This window comes from Mobula hypostoma, chromosome 18 (genome assembly GCF_963921235.1).
Source record: "Mobula hypostoma chromosome 18, sMobHyp1.1, whole genome shotgun sequence".
Lineage (NCBI taxonomy): Eukaryota > Metazoa > Chordata > Chondrichthyes > Myliobatiformes > Myliobatidae > Mobula > Mobula hypostoma.
Window position 1 is genome coordinate 49,399,402 of NC_086114.1, and position 23,128 is coordinate 49,422,529.

At 43.0% G+C, this 23,128-nt stretch overlaps 1 protein-coding gene and 1 pseudogene across 1 annotated transcript in view; both read left to right on the forward strand.

Annotated features, from left to right (window-relative positions):
• The window catches only part of ppcdc (phosphopantothenoylcysteine decarboxylase), an 89,018-nt gene that overhangs the window by 24,663 nt on the left and 41,227 nt on the right, over positions 1 to 23,128 (forward strand). The window contains exon 3 of the mRNA XM_063070224.1: positions 341 to 469. Coding sequence (XP_062926294.1) covers positions 341 to 469 — 129 coding nt within the window. The remainder of the gene's footprint in view (positions 1 to 340; positions 470 to 23,128) is intronic.
• LOC134358396 (small ribosomal subunit protein eS25-like) lies at positions 17,775 to 22,584 on the forward strand (annotated as a pseudogene).

Below are 23,128 nucleotides of genomic sequence, written 5' to 3' on the forward strand. Positions count from 1 at the left end.
TGCTATGTATAGAACCGGCAACACTGAATGTAACCCTGAGAACTTAAAGAACTTTCTTACTCTGACGCCTCATCTTTTTTCCAATCCTGATGCAGGGTCTCGCCCTGAAATGTCGACTGTACTCTTTTCCATTGATGCTGTCTGGCCTGCTGAGTTCCTCCAGCATTTTGTGTGTCGGTTGGATTTCTAACATCTGCAGATTTTCACTTGTTTGATAAAGATCTTTGTACTGCGGAATTCTTTTAATATAATTTTTAATAAATAATATTTGTTAATTTTAAAACCCTGCTGGATTGTATTTCTGCCATTTCACACGCAATCTCTTCCATTTTCCCTTTAGATGTGGAAACAGAGGACAGATCCTGTTCTACACATTGAACTGAGGAGGTGGGCAGACCTGTTGGTGATTGCCCCTTTGGATGCCAATACTCTGGGGAAAATAGCTAATGGAATCTGTGACAACTTGTTGGTAAGATAAGCAGATCTCTGTCATTCATTTGGCACCAGGTCATGAAACTTGTATATGAGTTTTCTTCCCACATTAGGTAGATTGGAAAATGCATAAAATACTAATGATGCATTCTTTCTTGCAATAACATACTTTCAGTGTAGTTGTGCTGGAAGAACTTGATTTTTATGGCAAGAAGGTAGACATACTATATTTCCTTACTCCACTGCCCCACCCCACTCTAATTCTTGTAACCAGCCAAATAATTTTGATGTTAGAATCAAATCTTCTTTCCCTTTTTGGAGACTACCAATTTTTGCTAATGAAAACAAAGATATACTGGGTTACTCAGCAAGAGAAGCAGAATTTACAGCTACGAGGTGCCCTACCACAAGAAAGCAGCATTCACTGTCTGGGCCATGATCTCTTCTTGTTACTGCCATCCGGAAGGAGGTACAGGAGCCCTACATCCCACAAGACCATGTTCAGGAGCAGTTATTGCCCTTCAACCATCAGGATTCTGAACTAGAATGGATAATTTTGCTCACTTCATCTCTGAACTGATACCTGTTACGTACCCCGTAACTGGGTTGCCAAACCAGCAGAAATGGATCACTCAGTTGGAGTCTGGAGTACTAGAACTAAGAAAGTTTTATTAAAGAAACAAGCAACACAGTAATCGAAAGGATAATAAATGCAACAGTTCAACAATGATAACCACACATGTGCACAGAATTAAGATAACAGCATCAATCAAGCTCTATCGTTGTCTAGGGGGTAAATGACCAAATTTCAAAATGACTCAAAGTTCAGTCCAGTTCAGTTCGCAGTAATCGTTGCCATGGCGAGGGACAACGTGGGGGGAGAGAGAGAGGGAACAGGAACAACTGATCATTCAGAATACTGCTGCACTCACAGACCAGCGAGATTGCTCACAAGCAACTTTTGGGCGGGTCCTTGGTGATGTCACCTGAGGTCACCGACTGTGACCCCTCCTCCAGCTGCGGTCGATCCTCTGCAGTGAACCCGGCACCCAGGCAAGGGCGGACACACACCGGGTTCCCGCTGATCGTACCTTTCCACCCTTGTCGTTGTCTGATACTTCTCACCCACTCGTGAGAGGCGTACCGCTTCCAGGGTCTCGTTACCTCGGGTGTCGTGTGTGTCTTGCCTTAGCGAACCGGTGCCTTTTTATCCCCCTGCTGGGGTATCGCCTGTCCGTCACTTCAAACAGTTCAAGGTTCAAAGAGGGGAGCCGCTCCAGACAGCTCTCTCTCTCCCCCATTCCTTCATTACACATCTCCAGACGCTGCTCCATTGTTCCTTATCTCTCCTTCCCCTGAGGGCAGGTGGCAGACCAACTGCTGATGTCACTGATGCTAACCCAGGCCAGCAAACATCTTAATTTTATGTGTATTCTCGTAACACTTCCCCCCTTTAAGGATTTTTACCGAGAGGTAAAAATTACAAACATGACTACATTATTTGATACATACACAATATACATCTTTATCAGCCATTTGGCTAACACAGCGAGTTTGAAGCTGTCAACACCTTGACAGACAGTCATCACATTTTCTGTTCCTTTTACACGTGTTATTAATAATCCCTTAGACCAGGCTCCAACTCAGCAAACTTCATAGTGGCCAAAAACACTGATGAATTGCGACCAATGTAACCCCTCATTTGGTTTTGTCCCGGACCACACTAACAAGGGTCGTCCCATTCCGACTCAGTTTTCTCTCGCAAGGGCTTAGTAGGAGGGGGACGGGTATTGACCGCAAAGTTATTGCAAAACTTCCTGCAGTACCCCATCATCTCCAAAAGCCTTCTGAGGGCCCTCTTGTCTGTCGGGGTTGGGAGGTCAGCGATAGCCTGCACTGTAGCTTGCATCGCTGCCAGCTGCCCCTGTGTCACTACAATTTCCAGGTAAGTGACCCTCGTGTGGCCGAATTCATTTTTTTCAAGGTTCACTATCAAGCTGGCTTCAGACAGCCGTATTAAATTGCCAATACACACCTCTGTGGTCATCAGCCCTTTAGTCACTGAATTACTCAATATATATGAGTGTTCTTTACTGGGCTGCCCTATTGTAACAGACATAACCCAACGTCCCAGTTCTTTGCATTTCCTCGGGACAATCAAACACATAGGTGCGAGTCGTTTAATTACTCCTTCTAAAGATTCGCTTTGTTCGGGGATTAAGGGAGAGACCTTATCAGTAGACCTGGCCAAAACAATAGCCTTCTCCCATCTGACCGATCCCATCCTAATCTTTTCAAAATGGTTCTTTTCTCTTATCAGGGGGCCCCTAGCTTCATTGATTTCCACGCTAACACCGACTAGGTTTGTTAGCATATCAAAAGCCGGTGACCGTCTCAGTTCGCGTCGGTCATGATCAATAACATTTTTCCCCCTGGGCAGCCGGTAACTCTCTTTCATGATTCCACCAACTGTTTCCTCCAGCACCGCAAAATGTCCACCGGGAGGTACCTCGTGGGCCATGTTAAAAACCTCATCCCCATAACTCTTTTGCACCACCCCCCACTCCTCATCTGCGGATACTGTCCTTGATTTCCCTTTCTTCCTTAGCACTTCCTCATCCGCACAATAGCCTACTAGTTCCCTTGTTAAAGCTGTGTCAGAGAGAGCTGTCTCTGCCAAAACCATCAGACCCTCGTCTCGCTCCTGCGTCTGCACAAATTCTTTCCTGGCTACTGCTACGTCTGTCCCAGCTCCCTCACTACCTCTTATCTCACTACACCCTGTCTCATACAAGGTTGGTAGAAATGTTTCAGCTAAATTTACCACCACAGCTAAATTCACTATCGCGGGCCCGTGATGAACCTGTGAGTCCATGGGCGGGGCCTCAATGCTGGCAGGCTGACCTGTCAATCTCACGACTGGGAACACGATTCCTTCGGCGATGTCATTACCGAGCAAGACTTCCACGTCTTTCATCGGTAATTCGGACCTCACCCCGATCGTGACTAGTCCAGAGACCAGGTTGCTCTGTAAGTGTATCTGGTGCAAAGGGACTGACTCTGTCCCTTCCCCAACACCTTTGACCTCTACCTCCCCAGTCTGGGTCTCTGAGCTAAACTCTAATACACTCTTCAGTATTAGTGACTGACACGCTCCCGTGTCTCTCCAGATCCGCACTGGAACTGGTTTTAACCTCTCCTTCACTGACACCAGTCCGGCCGAGATAAACCTCTCGCGCCCTTCCTGGACTTTTTCAGACCTGTCCTTCCCTAGCGGTTCGCTTAACAGCTCGATACAGCCATTCAAAATTTCCGCTTTTCCTTTCCCCGTCTCCTTCCTTGGGGCAAAGCACCTGGACGCAAAGTGTCCGACTTTCCCACAATTATAACAGACGACCCCAGGAGACTTCCTACCAGACTGCTCCCGGTCTACCTTATCCTTTTCACTAGTCCCCGGCTTATTTTCTGACTTTTCCGGCGGACTTTCCCCGCTGTCCTGACTACCCTTCTGGTAGCCTTTACTCGGGGCAAACTTCATTTTATGCGTCAACCATACTCATCCGCTAACTTAGCAGTTGCGGCTAACGTGGCTGCCTCTTTCTCATCGAGGTAGGGTCTCATACCCTCAGGGACACAACCTTTAAACTGCTCAATCAGGATCAGCTGTAGCAGTCTGTCATAATCCCCCTCTACCCCCTTCGAGGCGCACCAACGCTCACAATATGTCTGCATCTCACGGGCAAACTCCAAATACGTGCGGTCCCACTGCTTCCTCGCATTCCGGAACCTCTGCTGGTATGCCTCCGGGACCAACTCATAAATCCTGAGGATGGCCTCTTTCACCACCTCATATCTCTGGGCATCTTCCGCGGACAAAGCTGAGTAAGCTTCTTGGGCCTTCCCTTTCAGTACACTCTGAAGTAAAACAACCCACTTATCCCTCGGCCATTCCTGACTTATAGCCACCTTTTCGAAGTGGAGAAAGTACCGATCAACGTCGGTATCGTCAAATGGGGGAACCAGCCTTACCTCCTGGGTCGCCCGGAACCCTCCACCTTGGTTCGGCACGAGCCCCTGCTCGGCCCTTATCTTTAACTTCTCCAGCTCAAATTCCCTTTCCCTCTGTTTCTCCTCTCTCTCCAACTGTCTGTTCCTCTCTCTCTCTTCTCTCTCCAACTGTCTTTCTCTCTCTTGCCTTTCTAACTCTCTCTCTTTCTCCCGCCTTTCTAACTCTCTCTCCTGCCTTTCTAACTGCTTCTCTTCGTGTTCTAACTGCCGTACCCGGAACTCGTGCTCGAGTCTCAGTTTTTCAAGCTGTACCTGTACCGCGTCTCCAGCAGGTTTTTCAATAGACACCATCCCCAGCTCACCTTGGGGAAACACACCTTTAGATACATAGTGCTCTACAATAGCTCTGTGTATCTCCTCTCTCCTCATTGTCGACTTTACCTTAGCAAGATTCACCCGTTTGGCCACAGCTATCAATTCCGATTTCCTGGCATCCTCTAATGCCTCCAAGGTCGGCGCCTTTATAAATTCCTCAACCTCCATTTCTGCTGTTTGTCTTTTCTTTCTTTCGGGAATTTTAACCCAATCAATTTACTCCGTCCCAAATTTAGCGTTCAAAATCGCGGACGAGAACCCCACTTATGTTACGTACCCCGTAACTGGGTTGCCAAACCAGCAGAAATGGATCACTCAGTTGGAGTCTGGAGTACTAGAATTAAGAAAGTTTTATTAAAGAAACAAGCAACACAGTAATCAAAAGGATAATAAATGCAACAGTTCAACAATGATAACCACACATGTGCACAGAATTAAGATAACAGCATCAATCAAGCTCTATCGTTGTCTAGGGGGTAAATGACCAAATTTCAAAATGACTCAAAGTTCAGTCCAGTTCAGTTCGCAGTAATCGTTGCCATGGCGAGGGACAACGTGGGGGGAGAGAGAGAGAGGGAACAGGAACAACTGATCATTCAGAATACTGCTGCACTCACAGACCAGCGAGATTGCTCACAAGCAACTTTTGGGCGGGTCCTTGGTGATGTCACCTGAGGTCACCGACTGTGACCCCTCCTCCAGATGCGGTCGATCCTCTGCAGTGAACCCGGCACCCAGGCAAGGGCGGACACACACCGGGTTCCCGCTGATCGTACCTTTCCACCCTTGTCGTTGTCTGATACTTCTCACCCACTCGTGAGAGGCGTACCGCTTCCAGGGTCTCGTTACCTCGGGTGTCGTGTGTGTCTTGCCTTAGCGAACCGGTGCCTTTTTATCCCCCTGCTGGGGTATCGCCTGTCCGTCACTTCAAACAGTTCAAGGTTCAAAGAGGGGAGCCGCTCCAGACAGCTCTCTCTCCCCCATTCCTTCATTACACATCTCCAGACGCTGCTCCATTGTTCCTTATCTCTCCTTCCCCTGAGGGCAGGTGGCAGACCAACTGCTGATGTCACTGATGCTAACCCAGGCCAGCAAACATCTTAATTTTATGTGTATTCTCGTAACATACCACAACCAGTGGACTCACTTTCATGGGCTCTGCAGCTCTTATTCTCAGTATTATCTATCTGTCTAGCTGGTGTGTCTTCTTTTGCACTTGAGTATTAGTCTTTGTGTGTAGTTTTTTTATTGATTCTATTGTATTTCTTCTACTGTGAACACCTGCAAGAAAATGAATTACAAATGTTTTGGTAAGTTCATTTTGAAATTTGAACTTTAGCGTTTCATGTCAATGACCCTTTATCACATGTTTGGTTGAAATGTTATTGACCTGAAATGTTAACATTTATGTCCCACATTTTATGCTTTCATACATCCTCTGTTCCGCCTTGCACTTGATCTTTAAGTGGCCTCTTCTAAGTTGGGACCTGAACAGACGATGAGCATTTAAATGAGTCTTTTCATTTTTTTAGAAAATTCTGCAATATGTAATCCATAAATATATAATTTTTCCAAAGTAAGGAAAGAATACAAGTGTCTTAAATGCTGTTATCCACATTGCACACTGACACCGCTAGTAGACTCGCTACCTCAGAGTGCCAGACACCCACATTCAATCCTGACCGTAGGGGATGTCTGTGTGGAAGTTGTATGTTCTCTCAGTAACTGTAGATTTCCTTCAGATGCTCCAGTTTCTTCCACGTACCAAACACCTGTAGATTAATAGGCTGTTGTAAATTGTACTATAAGTAAGTGGTAGAATCTGGGGGAGAGAGAAATTGGTGGGAACATGTGGAAGATAACAAATGGAGTGTAAAAGGCTCGGTGTAGCTTAGTGGTTCAAAGAACCTGTTTCTATGATGACCCTCTCTTTGAGTTGAATAATTTTAAAATGTAAAAGTTTATTTTCCAATTTGAAAGCAGCCTATCCTGAAATACTGTCAATGTCTGGTGTGGGAAGGTGTAGAGGTTCAAGTATCCAATATGTATTTTGTCTCTATCCAAATGGAAATAAGCATTGCTTTGGTTGCTTTGAGTTTGTTGCTCTCAAAACCTAGCTAGCTGCAGGTATTCTGCAAACAACAGGAATTCTGCAGATGCTGGAAATTCAAGCAACATACATCAAAGTTGCTGGTGAACGCAGCAGGCCAGGCAGCATCTATAGGAAGAAGCGCAGTCGACGTTTCAGGCCGAGACCCTTCGTCAGGACTAACTGAAGGAAGAGTGAGTAAGGGATTTGAAAGCTGGAGGGGGAGGGGGAGATGCAAAATGATAGGAGAAGACAGGAGGGGGAGGGATGGAGCCGAGAGCTGGACAGGTGATAGGCAGAAGGGGATACGAGAGGATCATGGGACAGGAGGTCCGGGAAGAAAGACGGGGGGGGGGGGGTGACCCAGAGGATGGGCAAGAGGTATATTCAGAGGGACAGAGGGAGAAAAAGGAGAGTGAGAGAAAGAATGTGTGCATTAAAAAGAGTAACAGATGGGGTACGAGGGGGAGGTGGGGCCTAGCGGAAGTTAGAGAAGTCAATGTTCATGCCATCAGGTTGGAGGCTACCCATACGGAATATAAGGTGTTGTTCCTCCAACCTGAGTGTGGCTTCATCTTTACAGTAGAGGAGGCCGTGGATAGACATGTCAGAATGGGAATGGGATGTGGAATTAAAATGTGTGGCCACTGGGAGATCCTGCTTTCTCTGGAGTTGATAGTGGAGGAACTCTGCTCTTAAATGCATCTCCCCCATTTCACGTACATCTGCTCTCACTCCATCCTCCCACCACCCCACTAGGAATAGGGTTCCCCTGGTCCTCACCTACCACCCCACCAGCCTCCGGGTCCAACATATTATTCTCCGTAACTTCCGCCACCTCCAACGGGATCCCACCACTAAGCATATCTTTCCCTCCCCCCCTCTCTCTGCATTCCGCAGGGATCGCTCCCTACACAACTCCCTTGTCCATTCGTCCCCCCCATCCCTCCCCACTGATCTCCCTCCTGGCACTTATCCGTGTAAGCGGAACAAGTGCTACACATGCCCTTACACTTCCTCCCTTACCACCATTCAGGGCCCCAAACAGTCCTTCCAGGTGAGGCATCACTTCACCTGTGAGTCGACTGGGGTGATATACTGCGTCCGGTGCTCCCGATGTGGCCTTTTATATATTGGTGAGACCCGACGCAGACTGGGAGACCGCTTTGCTGAACATCTACGCTCTGTCCGCCAGAGAAAGCAGGATCTTCCAGTGGCCACACATTTTAATTCCACATCCCATTCCCATTCTGACATGTCTATCCACGGCCTCCTCTACTTGTAAAGATGAAGCCACACTCAGGTTGGAGGAACAACACCTTATATTCCGTATGGGTAGCCTCCAACCTGATGGCATGAACATTGACTTCTCTAACTTCCGCTAGGCCCCACCTCCCCCTCGTACCCCATCTGTTACTCTTTTTAATGCACACATTCTTTCTCTCACTCTCCTTTTTCTCCCTCTGTCCCTCTGAATATACCTCTTGCCCATCCTCTGGGTCACCCCCCCCCGTCTTTCTTCCCGGACCTCCTGTCCCATGATCCTCTCGTATCCCCTTCTGCCTATCACCTGTCCAGCTCTCGGCTCCATCCCTCCCCCTCCTGTCTTCTCCTATCATTTTGCATCTCCCCCTCCCCCTCCAGCTTTCAAATCCCTTACTCACTCTTCCTTCAGTTAGTCCTGACGAAGGGTCTCGGCCTGAAACGTCGACTGCGCTTCTTCCTATAGATGCTGCCTGGCCTGCTGCGTTCACCAGCAACTTTGATGTATGTTGCAGGTATTCTGTCTGATTTTACAAATGGCCAGAGTCATGTCATGGCATTTGTGATCATTAGTTTGTCCACTGGATTTGATAAAACAGGGTAATTGTACTTTCTTTCAGGGGTTAAGGACTTTTAAACATACTTCCATAAAAATATTTGGCTAGAGTATGGGGTAATCAATTATAATAATTACCTTTACAATTAAAGCACTGCACAATTTATAATTTCAGTTATATTTAGTGAAGGGCTTTGTTGCATCTATTCTGGTGCAGCTCACTCACTTTTGGTTCCTACCAGACCATCAACTCTCAGCTGTGGCTCCAAGTAGTTGTTTGTGTGTGACAGCAGTCACACCCTGGTACACTGCTTCAACAGGCTGACTAAACCAGGGAAGAGTAGCCAGCAGGCCTCATACCCCAATGAGATAGGGACGTGCCTGTCCTACCCTGTGAAGTCTGTTCTGGCAGATGAAATCAAGTGATATCCAAGGTTCTACAATGCTTGGTGGAGAATGAAGGGCGTGATGAGGCACAGAAGATGTCATGGTCATCCACTGCAACCAAGGAAGACCCCAGTTATGACAACTAATTGTACCACTGGACCTAGACATCTAACAAAAGGGTAGAACTATCCCAGTTTAATAGTTTTTCCACTTCAGAAACTCTCCCACACACGGCTTTCTTTACTGTCGTCGTTGGACATGACAGACAACTAATCAAACAATTATTTTTAGTTACTTTATAATGCTACTTATTTCTATAATTCCAGAAAGGAATGTGAGACTACTAAAGAATTCTTTACTGGATATGCATTAATTTCACATAAACAAGAAGATTGGTATTAGTATTATTGTCACGTCTATCAGATATAGTCAAAAACTTGGTTTGCAGGCCATCCAGGTAGATCATGCCATACATACAGTAAATACTGCAAGTAAAAGGGACTGAAGGTCTGTTTAAGCTCCCAGTGCCTCTTGTTGATTACTATTCTGTTTCTCTCGCCTTTGCAGACTCCTTGGAAACAGAGTTTATTTAGACTCCCGTTATAATTGGCTTCAATTTGTTTCACTTTCTAAAACACCACAGAATATTTTTAATACAAGATTACCAAACAGATCCCACTTGGTGGTCTAGATTAGCCACTAAAAAATGTCAAGTTGAAGATCTCCTTCAATTGGCTACCATTCTATATAATTTGGTATTAAACCAACTGGCTTCCAAAACTAAAAAAAAACTTCTAAAACCTTTTTCTGAAAAATTCTGCTGGTAATCCAACACAAAAACAGAAAATACTGGAAATACTCAGCAGGTTAAGCTACATCTGTGAGAAACAGAGTTAATGTTTCAGGTCAAAGGCTCTTCGTGGACAGCTTCTATCCCAGTATAATCCTTTCCAATAGGCAATAGACAATAGGTGCAGGAGTAGGCCATTCGGCCCTTCAAGCCAGCATTCATTGTGATCATGGCTGATCATCCACAATCAGTACCCCATTTCTGCCTTCTCCCCATATCCCTTGACTCCGCTATCTTTAAGAGCTCTATCTAACTCTTTCTTGAAAGCATCCAGAGAATTGGCCTCCACTGCCCTCTGAGGCAGAGCATTCCACAGATCCACAACTCTCTGGGTGAAAAAGTTTTTCCTCAACTCCATTCTAAACGGCCTACCCCTTATTCTTAAAATGTGGCTTCTGGTTCTGGACTCCCCCAACATCGAGAACATGTTTCCTGCCTCTAGCGTGTCCAATCCCTTAATAATCTTATATGTTTCAATCAGATCCCCTCTCATCCTTCTAAATTCCAGTGTATACAACCCCAGTCGCTCCAATCTTTCAACATATAACAGTCCTGCCATCCCGAGAATTAACCTCGTGTACCTACGCTACACTCCCTCCATAGCAGGAACGTCCTTCCTCAAATTTGGAGACCAAAACTGCATACAAACTGCACCGGTTAAGATGGCACTACCAAGCATATGGGCCAGCTCTTTGGTAGTTTATAAGATAAGAAATCCAACAAAAAGTTACTAAAAATACATTTTCTGAGGTAATTTATGTTAAACTATTGCTGCAAATATTGAAGGGACGAGCAAGTTTGGGTCATGAGCAGAGATTATGTGTTGCAGAATCGCTGTAGGTGGAGTTATGTTGCCTGTATGACTGGCCCAGGTGCAAGGTTGGATCACTCTGGGCACTGAGCTGATTTGAAGAACTTGAGAGCGGCTACAGGCTGGCAGGTGAAATCTGGACCCAGAGTGTGTGACTGGGTGGCATGATCTAGGACCAGAGCCTTTCACTGCAGCAGTGTCCAATGCGCTGTTTAGACAATATAAATGCCAGCGCAAATCGGAGGCAAGAGCCCATTTTGTTCACTGTCTGCTATTTGGTCAATTTAAACACCGGCTCAGGTAGACTGAAAATACAGGGTGTTGGGATCTGGGAGGAGAGTGGTTTTGCTCATTCTCCTTGATGGACACTCCACTCTCCATGGAGCTGAGGCTATGAAGACTGCCCCAGCTGCTGTGCTCTGTGCTCACTAATATGATGAACTGATATTCGAGGCTTTGGGCTTACTCTGGGCTGTTCTGGGGTTCAGATCTGAGGACTCAGTTTTGGTTTGGAATGCTGTTGTTCACTTCATTTGTTTGCACAATTTGTATTTTTTTATTCCTTTCTCATGTGCATTGAGTTGTTTTCTTATTTTTATTTTTTTAAATTGGGTTGTTTTAGGTTTCTTGCTTTGTGGCTAACTGAGCAAGCAAATCTCAAGATTGTATAATTTATACCTTCTTTGATAATGTTCTTGAATTTGGGATCTTGAATCCTATCAGCCTCTTGCATGGACCCCTCAAATGTTTAAAGGAGGAGTTCTTAATCTCCCAATCGATCTCGTTGTGGCCCTTGTGCTTTATTTGTCTAGCCTGCACTGTACTTCCTTTGTGACTGCAATTCTATATTCTGTATTCAGTATTCTTTTCACTTCCTCAACGTACTTGTATATGGCATGATCTGCCTCGAAAAAAAATCTTTTCATTGTTTCTCAGAACATGTATATGCATTAATTTATTATTAATAATTATAATAATATATATAATATACCAGTATCATCTTCAGCAAATCACTGACCAATGTGATGGACAGTAAAATACAACTGTGACAGAAGTTCCTTAAGTGCGCTGTTCTGCTTCCCTGAGTGGTCAGACTCAGTGTTGGTGTTGCAGTGGAGGATGGTTACGGTGATGATGAACTCTGAGCTGCTGCTATTTTGAAATGGAAATTTCTTTCTTTATTTGCCATTGTAAAATAGTTCAATGCAGAGTATGTTACTTTGCAAAGGTTTTAATCCAGCACTGGACTTTCTGGGAAAATTGTTGGATAATCTGATCGATCATTCTAGTTAGTCAACCCCATTCCCCTCTATCTGTTAGCCCCATCACTGCACTGTAAACATTTTAAACATTTTTATTATGCTGTTTTCATTGGTAATACATGCTGGTATTTATATATTTATGCACATTTTATTCCATATTATTACTTTAACATTTAAGTTTATTTTTATATAATTCTTTATTAATATTTTTGAATGTCATTTTTTGTTGTATGTTTCCCAAAACACAACATAAAATTCCTAATACATGTAAATGTATATGGCAAGTAAAGTAGATCCTTGATTAAAAGCCATGTCAACTATTGTGGACAATCTATTGGCTTTACAAAAGAAGTGCACCCACTTTTAGAAACGGCTAAATGTTCTTTCTGTTCCAAAACTATTATTTTTACAATTTCCTTCCTGATTCCACTTCTCATTTTAGTTTGCTAACTTCAAGTACTATTTGGTTTCATACAGTGCCTATAAAAACTATTCACACCCTCCCCCCATGGAAGTTTTCATGTTTTATTGTTTTACAACTTTGAATCACAATGGGCAGATGTACTGTGGAAAGAGGGTTGGAGATACGTCTCTACCAAAGGAGGTTTAAGGCTCTCCTTCTTTCCTCTAGCCTGCAGGTCACCCTTGGGCAAGGTATAACATCAGCTCAACCACCTGATAAGGGTCACATGAAGCTATGGGATCAGGTGGTAGGTGGTTGTATGAGCACCTAGTGCATATCACAAGGCCTTGTTATGCAACCACTGATGCCTGGCAGACAATCTCTGAAGAATATTGATGGCTGGGATCACCTGTCTTGTAAATGAAACCCCTTTTTTACTGGGGATCTCTGGAAGTGCGGCTTGTTAGCCCCTCTCTAACCGCCACTGCACTCCACGGCAAGGAAACCACCTTTGTCAGGCTCCGTACGTCTAGGGTGTATATGATTTTGGTCCCACCAAACCCGTGAGGTTGGGATATCTCACCCACCCAAACTCCACTTTGTGTGAAGGCTATGTGATTTATTGCCCCCTGCAATTGCCTTTTGGCAGGAATGAATACTGTACACTGCATACAATTATAAAGAAAGTATATTTATGAATGTTAAATTAACCAAAGAGTTATAAAAGAAAAGAAAGGTGAAAAACAAAAAAAAAGGCCCATTATAATTAAACAATCAAATGTACATAGGTGATGCTCAAATCTTCCGAAAGCCATTGTTTTTGATGTACTTTGTGCATTAACTCCTATTCACTGGTCTCCGGTAAAGGTTCCCCTCTTGGGCTCCATCGGATTGTGCATTCCCGCAGGTTCGAATCCTATAGCTGGTTTTCCTGAACCTCTCTCTCTATCTCCTGCCGAAAAAGACCTCAACCCACCTCAGTGTCTGTCACAAAAGCTGTTCCCTCAGCATTCTCTGGAGCCTTCTCCCAGTTCTACCCTCCTGACTGGATGACACACACATTCCTAAGCATCCCTCTGCCAGCAGAACACACTCCTTCGACAGAAAATGATGGTGCTGATGACCAGAGAGCATTCTGACTGTCTGCATCACTGTCTAGTATGAAGGTGCCAGTGCTCAGGATTTTAAGAGGCTTCAGAGAGTTGTAGACTCAGCTAGCTCTATTACAGCACTCATCTGCCCACCATCGAGAATATCTTCATTAAAGACCCTCACCATCGCAGACATGCTTTCTTCTCATTACTGCCATCAGGGAAGAAGTATAGGAGCAGAAGACTCATGCTCAATATTTTAGGAACAACTTCTTTTCCTCTGTCATCAGTGGTACAAAAAAGCATCATAAACTGGGGTCGTCCTTGGTTGCAGTGAATGATCATAGCGTCTTTTGTACCTTGTCATGTCCTTTGCTGTCCATGGAGCATTGCTGTACTGTCTTCCTGACCTTGGATCTCTCAGTAGATCTTGTTTGGCCAGTCTGCTGGAGTTGACTTCACATGATAGAACAAGCATGTCCATATTTCATCAGGGTATGTGGCCACTGTTGCATGCAAACAGCTACTTGGAGCAATAGGTGAGAGCTGAGTGTCCAGTGGAGACCAAAGGTGACTGGGATGCACGGAATGGACACAACAGGTTCCTTCACCAGAGGTGCTACCCCTCCCTGGACATCCCATAGCTGAACTGTACCGCTATACAAATTTCATTACTAATATCAACATTGATCTGATGATTGTGGCCTTCAGGAATGTGCAGGCTGACCACTACTTGCTGCACAATGGCTGCTCCATGCAGAGTCAGGAGCACCAAGTGTCTTAGAGTGCACATCATAGATTATCTCATTTGGCTCCTCAACACCACCTCTTTAGCCAAGAAAGCACAGCAGTGCCTCCACTTCCTGAGGAGATTGAGACGAACAAGGTTTTCCACTCCCTTTCTAACCACATTCTGCCGAGAGTGTCCTGACCAGCTGTGACACCATCTGGTATGGGAATTTCAAGGCATCTGAGTGCAAGATCCTGCAGTGGATTAGATTGTAAAGATTGCTGAGAGAATCATCGGGGTCTCTCTCTTCCTCCCCCCAACCCCCCCCCCCACCATCCAAGACATATACCAAAAGCGCTGCTTTAGCAGAATCCTCAACATTGTCAAAGACCCCTCCCATCCTTTCCACAATCTCTTTGACTTCCTACCGTCAAGCAGGAGATACCCCAGTGTAAGAACAAGGCTGTGAGACTTATGAATACCCTACTACCACCCAATACACATTATTTATGACAGCACCAGAAGCATTATACTGTTGTATATTTAACTAAATATCATATATACACTTTATGTCAGCTTGTACATCTACAAAATATATGAATTTATTACCTGTTAATATTATTATTACTATGTATGTGATATATAAAAAAAATATAGTGTTTAGCACCTTGGCCCCAGAGGAGCATTGTTTTGTTTAGCCGTGTACATGTATATGGTTCAGTGACAATAAACGTGAACTTGAACAATAAACCTGATTCTGATTACAACCTGATGTTTTTTCTTATCCTACTCCTTGTCATATTGCAATGACAGGTCTCTGCCAGAAGAGGGCTGTGTCTAACCAGCTACTGTTATCCTGGATCTCAGTGTTGACCATACCATCTGGCTTCCTCATTTTAAGATCTGGAATTTCCATCACCTTTCTGTTATTTGACCAAGCAAACATATCACTTGCAGCCGGTTTGGTCTACCTTTTCAATCTGTAAGCTAATTGTTCGTCCATTCAGCCAGATCTAACCCTTCAAATGTGCAGAATGATGCAACGGAAGGAGGCTGTTCAGTTTTGATGGCATCCAGCTCATTCTGAAAGCATTTACTTTATAGTCTGTCTCTCTTGCTTTTTCTGAGAGTATTGCAAATATCATTGTGATTTTAAATTGTACCTGTTCTAAATCAAATTGCATCGAGATGAACAACTTCTTTATTAGTAATGCAACTATATCTTAACTAAACATCAGGTGCTTTAAGTTTAATAAGTCATGATGAAGGGTCTTGACTGAGAATGTTAACTGTCCATTTCCTTTCAATGATCCACTGAGTTCCTTCAGCTCCTTTGTGTGTTGCTCCAGATTTCCAGCGTCTGCAGTCTCTTGTGTCTCCACTTAGCTGCTTTATGTCAAAAACTCTTCAAGGTAGACGTAGTTTTGCTCCTATCTGAGTTCTGAGCTATAGGACTCCATTTGCAGACTTCATTTCAACATGCTATTTGCTTGCGGTTATTGTTTGCATGATGTGTTTATTTTCTCTCTGCACAATGGTCTTTTTAAAATCAATTCTTTCTTTTTTTATGGTTTCTTAAGGACATGTGTTCTTTTTCTCTCTGCACATTGGGTGTTCGGTCCTTTTCTTGTGTGTGTTTTTTTTGGGTTTCTTTGTTTCGTGGCTGCATGTTAGGAGACTAATCTTAAGGTTGTATAATGTATACATACTTTGATAATAAATTTTGCCAATCAACTGTCCAGCTCTTGGTTCCATCCCTCCCCCTCCTGTCGTCTCCTATCATTTCGGATCTCCCCCTCCCCCTCCCACCTTCCACCTTCAAATCTCTTACTAGCTCTTCTTTCAGTTAGGCCTGATGAATGGTCTCGGCCCGAAACGTGGACTGTACCTCTTCCTAGAGATGCTGCCTGGCCTGCTGCGTTCACCAGCAACTTTGACGTGTGTTGCTTGATAATAAATGTTTTTTGAACTGATTAAGGCTCTCAACCTGAAATGTGGACTGTGCATTTTCTTCCCTACATGCTGCCTGGCCCACTGAGTTCCTCCGGCTCCTTTGTGTGTTGTTTTAAATCAAATAATACAGCCTGTAGGACAAGATCTGTGCTCACTGCACACTAACACCTGATGCATTACTAATCATTCAATAATATTTGATCAATAATTCATCTAATGTAATTGATATTCTCCCCCCACAAACACACACACACACCAATTACCCTGTTCCGTTCAAGTTCATAAGAGTTAATTTTATGCTCTTTTCTCACTGCTGCCGTCAGAAGGAAGGTTTAGTAATCTTACATCCCACACAGCCAGGTTCAGGAACAGTTATTACCTTTCAACCATCAGGCTCTTGAACCAGTGTGGATAACTTCACTCACCTCAATACTGAACTCATTCCTCAACCTATGGATTCACTTATATATAAAATAATTACAACTTGTGTTGTTGATTTATAGATTTATTAGTTTTTATTTGCAGTTTTTTCTTTTACACATTAGTTGTTTGCCAGTCTTTGTGTAGTTTTTCATTGATTGTACAGTATTTCTTTGTTCTACTGTGGATGCGTGCAAGAAATTGAATTTTATTAATATATGGTGACATTCACTATAAGTATATGATAATAAATTTACTTTGAACTTTGAAGTTCATTCACATAACCTACGTTCACTAACACCACACCGCATTGACTTGTTTTCGCTCAATTTGGTGCCTACATTAACTGGGCATTCTGTAGCTTTGATTACTGCAGGCTTCTCTTGTCCAACAGCAGTGGTTTTCCTCACCACTGGCTTCTTGTAACTTGCTGTGACGAGTTCCCACAGCCTGTTTATTATTCTTGGAGCCAGACCGCCAACATCTGGTGTCTGTTATTTCTTATCTTGGTCAAGTTCCTTCTTGCATCCAAGAATTAACCACATAGTTGGTATACACATTTTCAGTTCTTTGTCTTCTTTAAGAGGTTTGAACTCTCGTATTCACAAATCACTATGACACGACATGTTAACTCTGAGGTCCACCTACCCAGAAGTTTCTGCTGGTCTAGAAGAACAATGAAACTGCTTCAATCCACCCCATTCCTTCCACCATCCTTCTAATGTCCTGGGCAATTCTTTGGCCAAGATCCTCCTTCAGGACTGGAAAAGAAGAGGGAAGTTGCCAGAATAAAAGGGTAAGGAGAGGGAAGGAGGATAGCTAGAAGGTGATGGGTGAAGCCAGGTGGGTGGGAATGGTAAAGGGCTAGAGAAGAAGGAATCTAATAGGATTGGAGAGTGGACCATAGGAGAAAAGGAAAGAGTAGGGGACCCAGGAAGAGATGATATGCAGGTGAGAAGAGTTAAGAGTCAAGAGTGGGGAATAGAAGAAGAGGGGAGGGGGAAGAAATTTTTTTTTAAACTGGGAGAAATCAGTATTCAGGTTGGAGGCTACCAAGACGGAATATAAGGTTTTGCTCTTCCAGCCTGAGGATGGCCTGATAATAGCACAAGAGGAGGCCATGGACTGACATGTCGGAACGGGAATGGGAATTGGAGTTAAAATACCTGGCCACCCGGATGTTCCACTTTTGGTGGATGGAGTGGAGGTGCTAGACGAAGCCGTCCCCAAATTTATAACGAGTCTGACCAATGTTGATGGCACCGCATCGGGAGCATCGGACACAATAGAAAATCCCAGCAGATTCACACGTGAAGTGTTAGTTAGTCTTTATCACCATTGTTGTTTGTTAGATGTTCCTGTGTGGATGATTCCCACTCTGTAGCAGAGACTCACCCACTATAAAGCATTTCATTAAGCTCCTTAACTTGTGATATAGAGACCTCGCTTTCTTTATCTACTTTGCTCGTGCGACAATTCATCAGTCATCCTGCCACAGTGTCCAACTGCAGGTGGACATATTCACATAGGAAAAAATGGCCACTGTAAATTACCCCAGTGTGTAGCTGAGTGGTAGAATTCGGAGAGAGTTGGTGGGAATATGGGGAGAATAGAATGGAGCTACTGTAGGATTAGTAGTTGTTTGATGGTCGGCATAGACTCAGTGTGCTAAAGCACCTGTTTCTGTGTTGTATCTCTCTATGACCTATGAACTTGACCCTTTCCAAGCATAATCAATCTTTACAAAAACTTTAAATTAGTTTCTTGCTGAACCAGGTTATGATTTTTATTTCTTCCTTGCAATGCTATCACTGGTTAGGTAATAGTCTTTTGATTTAATTTGCTACAAACAATAAAATATTTGTTATCTGGTAATTAAACATTCAACTGTATGAATATATACGTACTCTGCAAGTAGCTACATCAGATGAATGAGCTCTGTGAAATTGCCTGGTGATGACCTGGCTGGACCTGAATAATGAAAAGTCCTAATTGATCATTATGGCCATTGATGGTAAAAGCAAAGCAGAGGCTCGTAGTGAAGCTCTTGCATAAAGTCACAGATTTGTACAGCACAGAAACAGGTCTTTCAGTCCACCACATCCATGCATGAATTGCACCAACATGTTCCACAAAGCTTAACTCATTTTTTTTTTAGAAGCTTTCCCAGTCTCTCTCCCACCCCCGGTAGTAGCTCCTGCTTTAGAATATTTAAGATCACATTCTCTTTCTCCACTGTGCTGACTATTCTCTGTTCAGGTGGCCTCAGCTCATGTTCACTGAACAGTTCTACTTTTGACACTTCATCGTGGTCAGCTTATTGCTAATACCTTCAAGATGGGTCTTGAATAATGATTAATGTCATTCTCTGGTGGTATTGGAACAGTTTATTGTTATATATTACAGTACTATAATTTTTCACCATTCAGGGGAACAACAAAACACCAGAACCTTTCAGAAGCTGCTCTTGGGCCTAGTTATAGTTCTTTCTCAGTTGAATGCATTAAAGGGAACAAGTATGTGATATTGTTCTTCTTCGCTACATTTTGGCTTGAACATCCAAACCTTGAGTATTCATTGCAAGAAACTGGCTTCTACCTGCAACAGTGCTATGTGATTTAAAATCCCAGCAAACAGTTCACTATCCTGAAGTATTTTAACTCTCAACAATGTCTGGCTAATATCTCACATCTACTTTCTATCCGTTGAGGGTTTTTTTTCTTGAATTCTAGGGAGTGTAATGGTAAGTCTAAGGATTCTCCAGGGGACATCATCCAGAAGTATCCGGTTTTTCCATTGTATATTCCCCTCAAGGACTGTTACCCAGCTGAATTTTATTGTAATTCCAAAGCGCAAGTTTCCTTCATATTTCCTAGAACATACATCAGAATTGAAAGGGGGTACACGATTGGGCTCCAAACTTAGTTCACCCGTAATGAGCTTGAGGCATACAAGAGCAGGCAAGGGCCATTTACCTCTCTTTTTTTCCTGTGTCCTAAGAAAATAAAAGCACATTTAACCCAGTATGCTTAGACATGGGGAGAACTTTTGCACTAGGTTATTGAGATTAGTTTTAGGATAACACTTAATCACAGATAATTATTCCAGACAGTAGGAGAAACTCTGGAAAACCATAAGCATTATTTATTAGATCCAGAGGAGGTGAACAGAGGAAGAATGCTCCTGAAGATGAACATGTGGCACCTGCATTTCTTCCCAGTTGAAGGGAGTCTAAAACTAGTAGGCATAGGTTCAAAGTGAGGGGGGACTTGAGTAAATGGAATGAGCTGCCTGTGGAAGCAAGATGGATGAGCACAGTTACAATACTTCCAATTCATTTGGATACGTTCATAGATAGAAAAATGCAGCAAAATAGGACTAATTCAGGTGGCAGTTTGGTTGATGCAGACTAGCTGGGTCAAAGGGCCTGTTCTCATATTGAATAATGATTGACTCTAGGTCCAATATCCTTCATCCGAACCAGGAAAGTGAGAAAACCCTTAACTATGTGTACCTTTCCTTTTTGGGCTTGTTAATTTAGTACTTGCTGCTGGTTTAGACTTTTCCCCCCTTTCTTTACGCCTTGTCTTGTTCATTTAATTGTTCCAATTTCTGATCTGAAATTTGGTCACTTGTAAGTTAGCATGTTAGATTAATTCTAACAAACGTATTGATCACTAGAGTTCTTGAGAGACTCTGTCTTGTTCTGCTACTCTTTAGGACCAATTCCTTCAGTCTAAGATTATTGCCCAGAAATATTTTGGACACAGATTGATAAAACTCAATTATCAGGCTAGTTTCTAAGAACAGCAAAATTAGAGCATGTTCTTTGCCCACATTTGGGTTTATGGAATATACTTCCTTTGGATAAGTTTACATGTCAATATACTTGAATATTGCTATTCCTAATATAATGCATGTAGATGAATATGTAGTTTTGATCTCCGAGCATATTTTACAGTAGGACCAGAGGCCAGAGCCCAAGAATACAAGGTCATTCCTTTAGAACAGAGATGAGAAGGAGCATCTTTAGCCAGAGAGTGGATGAATCTGTAGAATCCATTGCTATAAGACAGCTGTGGAGGCCAAGTCTGTTATATTTATAGCGGAAGTTGATAGGGTCTTGATTAGTTACAGCACCAAAGATTACAAGGAGAAGTCAGGAGAGTGAGTTTGAGAGGGATGATAAATCAGCCATGATGGAATAGCAGAGCACACTCGAGGGGATGAATGGCCTAATTCTGCTCCTATGCCTTATGGTCTACAGAGTCTAAACGGGGCAGTTATATTGTTCACTAAGTGATTGCCCCCACTTCATTGAGAACCAGCTGAATTCTGTAATTCTTCCTTCAGGGGAAGCATTACTCACTGAATCTCATTAATACTCTTTGATAAATTTAAATGTGTCCAATCCACTTTCCTTCTGTTTTCTTAACTCTATTTTTTTCCAGTTTTCAGAAACAAAATCATATTATCACTGATGTTTCATGTAGTTTGTTGTTTTGTGGCAGCAGTACAGTGCGATACATGAAGTTACAACAAGAAATATTTTTTTAAATAAATAAGTCGTGTAAAAAGAGCAAAATAGTGAGGTAGTGTTTATGAATTCATGGACTGTTTAGAAATCTGATGGTGGAGAGAAAGAAAGAAGCTGTTCCTAAAACATTGAGTGTGGGTCTTCAGGCTTCTGTACCTCCTTCCCCCAGGGTAATGAAAAGAGGGCATGTGCTGGGTGCGTGGGCCATTTTATACTTAATGTATGAATCCTAAGTACACAATGATGTGCAATAGTTATTATTTAAAGAACTATGAACTGGATTGAAATCAGGAACCAAGCTTCCTTATCTAGATTTAGATTTTCTGACTCATTGGGTTTTTATATAAATATATACAAGCAGTTTGCAAAGGAAATGAAACAGGAAGTATTTCTGTCTTTCATCTCCAGTAGCATTGCAAAGAGCATTTGTTTATATTTGCTGCTTATAATAATGGAAAAAAGATCAAGGGAAACCTGGAACCAAGATGATTACTTTTGCACTACACACTCAGACCCCGCATAACGCTATCCCACATTGCACTGATTCTTTACATCGCGGTTATTCAGTTCTTTATTGAAATATTTTAAATAACAAAATACATTCAAAACAACACTTAAAACTTCTCAAGAGCACCCGCCATTACAGTAAACATTCAATCAGCCAATGAGAGTGCTTTCCATATGCTCTGAGCTACTCACAGCCAATCATGTATTAGTTCACACTCTGCCTCCCCTGCATGTGTAAACTTTCTTGCTCCCTAGCCAATTTATTCCATTTTTTCACCCATAATGTCTGGAAAATGGCCTGCAACTTCCAGTGAGGGTAGTACATCTAAAATGTCCAGGAAAAACATTAATATGGATGTGAAACTGCAAGTGATAAGGCGTTTAGAAGCTGGTGAGCATCAGGTTGAAGTTGGCACCTCTTTGAAATTGGCTACTTTTCACTCCGACATCGGGAAGCGACAGCATGGTGAGGGAGCGTGTGCCCGGGACGTAGACCATTTGGAACATAGAAGGGTAGCTCGACGAATATGGACGAAGGCCCCAACAGAGAAGTAGGGTGAGCCAACTAAAGATGATAAGAAGAAGAAAGACGGGCCTAAAGGAGGGAAAAAGGACAAGGACCCAGTGAACAAGACTGGTGGGAAAGCCAAAAAGAAGAAGTGGTCAAAGGGAAAAGTACAGGACAAGCTCAACAACCTGATCCCCTTTGACAAAGCCACTTACGATAAGCTTTTGAAAGAGATTCCCAACTACAAACTGAACACACCTGCAGTTGTCTCTGGCCAGGGCTGCACTTCAAGAACTCCTTTCAAAGGGTATGATTAAGCTGGTATGCAAACACAGAGCTCAAGTAATCTACACACGGAACACCAAGGGAGGTGATGGGCCAGCTTCTGTAGACGATATATAAGCAGTTTCTGAGATGGATTACGATTGAAGATATGTATACAAAGAAATAAAATGTAGAATACAAAAAAAAGGAAATTGGCTACATTGATTATCAGAACAATTATAAAAAATGCAGACAAGATAAAATCTTCTGCAATGACGACCTCAAAGTTATCTTCAATGAAGGTGACTTCTTCAAGGAGATATTTGCTTGAAAAAAATGGAAAATAGTCTAAATATATGGGTGGATGGCCAAACACAACAAAGCATGCCCCTAATGTAAGTGATAATCTTGGAAAAGGCAAGAAGCATTTTCAATCATATTCAAGAAGAAGATATGTCAGTAACATTAATAGGCAGCATAGGTTGGTTTGATATATTTAAACAGTGCAGTAACCTTCATAGCATACGTGTCTCTGGTGAAGCGGTTCATGCAGGCAGCAAAGTAGTCCAGGATTTTCCTGCAACGCGGAATATCATAATTAAAAGTAGATTATCCTCCTGAGCTTGGCTCAGTGTGTATGTAATGGGCCTATTTTGGAAAAGAATACTTTTTCGTACTTTAA